This window comes from Rhinopithecus bieti, unplaced genomic scaffold (assembly GCF_001698545.2).
Source record: "Rhinopithecus bieti isolate Rb0 unplaced genomic scaffold, ASM169854v2 scaffold_17971, whole genome shotgun sequence".
NCBI lineage: Eukaryota > Metazoa > Chordata > Mammalia > Primates > Cercopithecidae > Rhinopithecus > Rhinopithecus bieti.
In genome coordinates this window covers 2,261,712-2,269,860 of record NW_016809834.1, presented here as the reverse complement: position 1 = coordinate 2,269,860, position 8,149 = coordinate 2,261,712, and the positions used below count along the sequence as shown (strand labels likewise).

General features: G+C 34.7%; 1 protein-coding gene across 1 annotated transcript in view; it reads right to left on the bottom strand.

Moving 5' to 3' along the window:
• Positions 1-459: 459 nt before the first annotated feature.
• CMAS (cytidine monophosphate N-acetylneuraminic acid synthetase) overlaps positions 460-8,149 on the bottom strand; it is a 19,996-nt gene continuing 12,306 nt past the window's right edge. The window contains exons 4-8 of the mRNA XM_017890545.1: positions 7,290-7,423; positions 5,138-5,232; positions 4,612-4,783; positions 3,655-3,808; positions 460-1,003 (exon numbers count right to left, since the gene is read on the bottom strand). Coding sequence (XP_017746034.1) covers positions 813-1,003; positions 3,655-3,808; positions 4,612-4,783; positions 5,138-5,232; positions 7,290-7,423 — 746 coding nt within the window. The 3' untranslated portion in view covers positions 460-812. The remainder of the gene's footprint in view (positions 1,004-3,654; positions 3,809-4,611; positions 4,784-5,137; positions 5,233-7,289; positions 7,424-8,149) is intronic.

Here is an 8,149-nt window from a genome sequence, read left to right as displayed (position 1 = left end):
GGGGTAACTGCAAATAATTTGCTTCCTCCAAATAAATACATAACCTTCATAATACATAAATTTATTTGGATATTTATATTTGTATATACTGTTGATCCTTAAACAACATGGGTTTGAACTGTGTGGTCCACTTTTACATGAATTTTTTTAACCATGTGCAGATCAAAAATACAATATTCTAAGGATGTGAATCATGCAGTAGATGGAGGGCCCACTTTTTGTATATGTGGGTTCAACAGTGCTGACTGTGTTACTTCACTATGCACAGATTTTGGTATATGTGGGTGGTCCTAGAACCAATCCCCCACATAGACCATATGCTGTTACGTATACATAAGGGAAGTACAATCAGATGCTCTACCCCGGCATCGAATGGCTTGTTTCTAAGATTGGTTCATGTTTAAAGGAAAGAAAGAAAATGCTTGGTAAATTTCTTCTACAGCAACAAGGCAGTTTTCATCAAGTTTGAGAAATGTAATTTTATTAATAGAAGGGCATGTCTTACCATACACACTGTCCCCAGATAAATAAAATCCCAACATCTTTGAAAGCACACAAACACAGTTTTACAGGGTACAATACAAAGTGAATTTTGATGATGTTCTTACTTGCATTTACTAAAAATCTGAGAAAGACTATAATCAGTCTCTAAATAATTATCTTGCATAAAGAGAAAAGTAGAGCACAATATATATATCACAAACCAAATCACACTCTCTGTAACATTACAACATGAAATTTTACTTAATCAAAAATAAAAGCAAACTGGCTGAAGAAGGCTGTATCTTTTTTTCTCAATATTACACTAATTTCTATTTTTGGCATGAATTATTAACCTTTTCCATTAGTAGGAAAATGTGCTCTGCAAATTCTCGGATGGCACCACGGCCACCATTACATTTGCAAATGTATCCAACAGCCTTCTGGGCAGTGGAACAGGCGTCAGCAGGAGCGCCACTTAGGCCCACTCTCTTCAAGCACTCTTCATCAGACACTTCATTTCCTATCAAGTAAAATAAATACTGAGCAAACATTTAAACAGACAAAGAATATTCTAGCTAAATAATGCAGACAGCAACCAACAGGTAACTGGCAACTTCAGTAAGACCTAGGGGCACTGCATATAAGAATACTAAAGATTAGATGGAACAAAAATAGTTCACAGTGTAATTGAGGTCCAGGGTTTTCCCTAAGCAATCAAAAATGAACTCTTATGAGCTAGAGAAGAAGAATGGAGCATACTTCCTACCTGCCATGCATATTACAAATGTTAGAAATTTTATATATGAATTCTAAGTTATTTAAATTTTTTATTAAGCAAAATTTCAAACATATGCGAGAACCCCAATTTTATATTGAAAAATTATCAGAATTTAAAATCACGTAGTAATATTGTTTTCTATGCCCTGCCCCCTAGTTTATTTGGGGAGAGGGAGAGGAAGGAATTCCCAGACATAATATTTTATCCAGAAACTCTTCAGCATTTATCTTTAATAGATAAATATAATTTTTTATCTGACAGAATATCATTAAACCCACAAAACCAATAATAGTTCCTTAATATCCTCTAATAACCTAGTATATGTTGAGATACCCCCAGCTGTCTCAAAATTGTCCTTTTATAGTTGACTTATTTGAATCAGGAGTGAAATAAGGTTAACATATGGTCTCTTGTTTATATATATCTTAAATCTTTTAAATCTGTAATAGTTCTGATTGGTATGCCACTTATTAATATTTACTGAAAATTACCATTTTTGAAGAATAAAAATAAATACTAAATCACACTGACATAATGATATCCTTTTCTTCCCTCTCTGTTTATCCCTTTTTTGGAATAGGATGTATTTCAGAAGCTCCCAGTTATCTTCAATTCACCATTCTGAGTAAAACTATTACCATAGTTTAGACCACATACAACCATACAATCTTGGTTGAAAAGAGTTTCTTTTAAATTTGTTCTATGCTTATCTACTGAAATTTTCTCATTTATTATTAAATGTGTTGAGATTTGAATTGTTTTCACTAAAACATAATAAAAGTTAAAGTTAGTTTTTGCATAATCCAGCCTTTAAGCTCTATTTACTAAATTTTACTTTTAAAAGTATTGAATGTTAAGGAATATATTTGTATACATTTATGTCACCCATATAAAACGTTGCTGAGTTGTTTTTTTTTTAGTAGACATGGGGCCTCAATATGTTTCACAGGCTGGTCTCAAACTCCTGAGCTCCAGGGATCTGCCTGCCTCAGCCTCCCAAAGTGGTGGGACTGCAGGCATGAGCCATCATGCCTGGCCTGCTCTGAGTTTAAAATAAAAATTTAAACGTTCTTCTCTATTTTCTTACCTCTCCTTTTAAAGTTTTTTTTTTTTTAATGTCATATAAATAATACATATTCATGGTAGAAATATTTTTTAAAAAAACAGAAGCAAAAAAATCAAAATCATCCTAATTATCACTATTTGTAGATAATCACTACATTTTGTCACATATAATTCTAGAGTTTTACCTATATAAATGATACACTTATTACTATCTGTAGGCACTATGTTAAGTATTTTATATTATCTTTGTTTTCCTTTCTGATGGCTTTATAAAATTTGGTTTGTGTTTATATTCTAAGTAGAAAACTAAGGTATATAGAAGCTTGCTTAATATCCCAAAGATAATTAGTTGGAATTTGTTATACATCCCATTAAAATTGTTTTCTTCTAATAAAAATTGAATCTGCCTTTCACAAACATTCTGCAGTATTTATGTCCATTGAATCTTCATGCATGGTTTAAGGGTTATTCCTGAAGTCCCTAGATCATATGCTCCCAAAGTATTCCTGTACTGCTTATTTTGAGGCTCATACTACCCTTGTAAATATTGCTTTCATACATGATTTATAGTTATTATGCATCTTAATAACTTATGATTATCAATTTTTAAATGTTGACATCATCAGGCTGTAAGCTCAGCAAGCAGCAAGCTCCCACAACCAGTTCCATGCTGCGTATCATCGTGGGCACCTGATAAGTGTATTGCTTAAAATCAAAGTGAAAAACTTATTGTTATATTTGATCATGCAAATAAATACAGGTCACAGCACTGTTTGTAATGATTGCATAGTATTCCTTTTTAGGGATATTCTAGTTTTCGCAGGACATTTAAGTGGGTTCTTTTAACTTCACTACTGGCCCATTTGTCTCACTTCTTTCCTGGAATTGGAATTTGGGGAAAAAGTATGTACATTCAATTAACAGCAAAAAATATTCAGAGTGTAATTCCTATGTACTAGAAATTCTGCTAAGTGCTTTTACTCATATTATTTTATTAATCCCTACCAGAGCCCTATGATAATAGATATTCTTGTTACCTCCAGTTTACAGAGGAGGAAACAACATTCATCTTATCACAACTGGCTAATCCGTGGTAGAGTCTGACTTCACAGCTTAGGCTAGTAATCATTCCTCATTTGATACACATTTTCAAACTAACCTCCAGAAAGACTGTCCCAGTTTAACACTTTCATCAGCAGTGGAGGAGAGTTCCTATTTCCTACAATCACGCCCATCTGGGGGACGCGCTTTGTTATGTACTCATTTCTGTAAAAATAAGTAAATAAATCCTGGTCCATTTTACTACGGGTGAATAAAAAGATACCAACCAAGATATGCCACTTCTTTCCAGCACAGGCCCATTTCTTTTCTCCATTCATCTACAACTGCTAGCTTGTCTGATACACTGACTTCCATTTTGCAATCCAGTTTTAAAGAAGAGAGCGTCTGCTTTGAACAGGCCCTTTCTGAGATTAGCCTCACCTTAAAAAAAACAGGATCGGAGGAAAAAGGGAAAAATTAAAAAATGAAGAAAACAGAAATCTTTCATAATAATTGACCTTGTAGATAGTCCAAATCACAAACGAGTCATCTTTTGACCTTCTGAAGGTCCAAGTAAGAAAACTGACTGTCATTTTAAAATCATGATGCTTTAAAACAAAGCTTATTTCTCATAGCCCAGTAAAGGTGAGACACAGTATTTTATTTTCTACAACAGAAAGGATTCTATCTACAGGTAAAAATTACAACATATATTGTCTGATACTAATCTAAGATTCTCCTATAATTCAATTTATCCAGAGGAAAGTCTATAACCTATCTCGTGCTGCTTAGCAACACATATTTAGGATTTCTGGTAAATTATAATTATCTTAGCTTTCATTTAAAAAAATACACTTACATTAAGTTATTTTGAATCAAAATGTCATTCATAAGAATAAGCTAGATTTTAAAAATCCACAAGATATTGTCCTTTTCTGAAATAGCATACCTATTATCTAGGAAATCTTTCTTGTTGCAAGATCCTATGGGAAACACTAGATAGCTCCCATTTAAAAATAGTATGTTTATACTTACTGAATAAACAAGAAATATTATTTGCTGATTAACAAATTCCTAATTCTATTCTAAAAGTAAATAGTATAATAATTTTCTAGGCATATGAAGGCCAAATTTCAGATATTTTAAAAGTTAATACTAAAAATTTAAATCTCTTAATTCCTTGCATGTTCTTTGACCTTGAATGAAAATATTATGAAATACTGCTATATTCAGGGAGCACATACCTCAATACCACTTTTCTTTAATAAACTTATCCCAATAGCATCTTTTACATCATAAGATATTATTTCTTTTTGGTCTCCTGATACATAAATGTGGCCATTGGTGAGACATCCATCAATATTGCAAACCAAAAGTTTTATTTCCTTAAGCTTCTCTTTGCCAAAATAGCCATATCTAAAAGAAACCAAAATAGACCTTTGAGTATAAGGGCAATACTAATCACTCCCTCTCAACTGGCTAAGCCAATACATTAAATGTCACCCTCCATTCAACTATTCAAACATTACTCTTCAAATTTACTTCACATATATATTTCAACTTTCAGTGCAGTAACTAAAAGTAGTGTGGTCTAACCAGATAATTTCTTACTTTATTGAAGCCATGTAAACACACATTTTACATACGTCTTCCCCACATGAACAAAGTAATTACAAAGATCCTACGATGTTTGAAGTATCAGAAATCAGCATCTAGAAGTATAATTATTAGGATTTAGTACAAAGGTTATACAGGTTTGTTTGTTTTTACCTTAATACTCTTTGCTCTGCAATAGGCCAATCAATATCCACATCTATATCCACACTATGCTCAGCTCGCATTTCATAGTATGCCATTTTTCCACCCTAAAGATAGTACAAATGTCATGAATACTGTTTTTAATATTCATTCACATATATCAAAACTTTATTATAATACAGCACAAAGAATTCATTTCTACAGTACTGAGAAAATGAATAACCCAGTAAAATCAGTCACATAAAATGATTTTAAATTTATTTTACTTTATTTTTTCAAGTTAGGGTTTCAGTCTGCCACCCAGGCTGGAGAGCAATGCTGCAATCATAGCTCATTATAACCTTGAAATCTTGGGCTGAAGCAATCCTCCCACCTCAGCCTCCTAAGGATCTGGTACTACAGGTATACAACTCCATGTCTGGCTAAATTTTTTTAAAGTTTTCTGTAGATATAAGATCTTGCTATGCTGCCAAGGCTGCTCTTGGAAACCTGGCCTCAAGCTCTCCTCTTGAGGCCTCAAGCTGGCCTCTCAAAGTGCTGGGTGACATGCTTCAGCCACCATGCCCAGCTTTTTTTTTTTTTTTTTTTAAGGAGAAAGCTCACATAAAATAACTTTAACATTTTTCAAATTCTATCTAAACAGTTCAAGTTCCCTATTTAAGAAAATTTCTATTTTAATATTGAAAAAAGCAGAAATATTATAGCCTCCAGGATTCTGACCACATGGGGTATTGTGGAAATCCCTTAATCATATCCTCTTTTTTTTTCAAGAATTCTCTCCTGTCATCATCCAAAGCAGTATAAAGGTTTTTGGAACTTCTGTTCTAATTTGCAACTACCAGGCAACACAGGGGAGGAAAAGTAACTGTAGCATCTGTTGTAGAGAGTTTTCTTAGATCCCTGAGCTACTGATGAAAATGACTAATAGTCATCCAAGTCACATGTGGGCAATGGCAAGGGCAGTCTCTTGATTCTAGGCAAGGGTCGGCAAGAGAAGGGGCCTTTCTTCTGATAGTAATTATTTGAATGACCAGATCAATTACTGGATAATTTCAATTTCATTTTTTTTTTTCAGAATTGTCAGCCTCTTCATAAATCTTGTTTTAATGAGAAACATTTTTCTCCACACTTTAGGAATGGGTTGCACCATGGTCCTCCTTAGAAAAGAGCTTAAAAATAGTAGTATCTATGTGTGTCAAATCTAATTTCTCTGAATTTAACTATACAGCCAGTCTATAGTTTGCCTATACATTGACCAGAAAATTTGTAAAATGTTTTCTCTCTTTTGCTCAGAATAAGAGTCCCATTAGAATTTTATTAGACAATGGAGAGATTTCCCTCTCTCTCTTTAAAACGCTATTTCTTGAGTAACATAAGAACCTGAATCCAAATCCTGACAGTACCATTTATTAGCTGTTTTTGCCTTGAGTCAATTACTTCATTTTTCAGAGATGCAGTTTTCTCCTCTGTGAAACTGGGTAGAAAAGTCCACTTCATTCATTTGCTATGCAGATTACGTAAGATAACATATGCAAAGTGTTTCACATACTCCACAGTACACAGTAAATAATAAATAATAATGATAACTAAAATTAACAAGTAAAGAAATATATGATGCAACCATGTTGCAGGCTCTAAAATGAGAGAGACGTTAAATCTGTTATTTGAAAATGAGAGAAATGAGAGTCAGAACAGATAAAATGATACATATTCAAGCTTACATAGTAAGAGGCAGTTAGAGTAAGAATCCGGGTTTCCTGTCGCCCAGGTTGTAACTCTTTTCACCTCTATGAAATTATTTATCTTTTTAGAGCAATACAAGTTATCCAACCCTACAGCCACAACATAACTATAACACAAACATGGATTACATAGTTTTAAATGGAATAATATGAGTACTAGGGCATGTGTAGACACGTAGTACTTGATTCTTTTTTTTATCGTTATAGCAGAATTCCTTGTATATTTACTGAATGGATTCCAAAGATCACCTTGGGGTAAACCTCCAGGATAAATGTCTCAGATAGCAAATGTTGTTAGCTATTACCTTTCCTCTATAGGTTGATACTTTTATCATAAAGAAATTGTACCATACTTCTTCCCTAGAACTCAAAGTATGCCTACAAAAGCACTTAAAAGGATTATGCAAAATGAATGTACAAACCTGCAAGTAACCCATCTCTATCAAATGTCTTTTAGCAAAATAAAATGAGCCATTTTCATATAATTCTCCATCCCAGTCTTGTCGACGAGGCCGTTTAGCTGGATTTAAATTCAGAGGTTCGGTCACTTCACGAACTAAAAGCAAAAAGTTAGAGTAAGTCCATGTTGCTCTGAATGTAGAAAGTGTTCATTTAGTAACTTTTAAAAGTTAATAAAACGAACTCAGAATGCAGAGCATTTCTCTATCGAGATAGAGAATTTTTTTTTTTTTTTTTGAGACAGAGTCTCGCTCTGTCTGGAGTGCAACGGTGCCATCTCGGCTCACTGCAACCTCTGCCTCCCGGGTTCAAGTGATTCTCCTGCCTCAGCCTCCTGAGTAGCTAGGACTATAGGCATCCACCACTATGCCTGGCTAATTTTTGTATTTTGAGTGGAGCCGGGATTTTATCATGTTGGCCAAGCTGGTCTTGAACTCCTGATCTTGTGATCCGCCCACCTCGGCCTCCCAAAGTGCTGGAATTATGGGTGTGAGCCACTGCGCCCAGCCTGATAAAGAACTATTTTTAGACTGGATGCGGTGGCTCACACCTGTAATCCTAGCACTTTGGAGGCCGAGGCGGGCGAATCACTTGAGGTCAGGAGTTAGAGACCAACCGGGCCAACATAGTGGAACGCCGTCTCCACTAAAAATACAAATTTAGCTGGGCGTGGTGGTGGGCACTTGTAATCCCAGATACTTGGGAGGCTGAGGCAGAAGAATTGCTTGAACTCAGGGTGGGGGGTGCGGAGCTTGCAGTGAGCCGAGATTGCGCCACTGCACTCCAGCCTGGGCGACAGAGCGAGACTCCGTCTCAAAAAAAA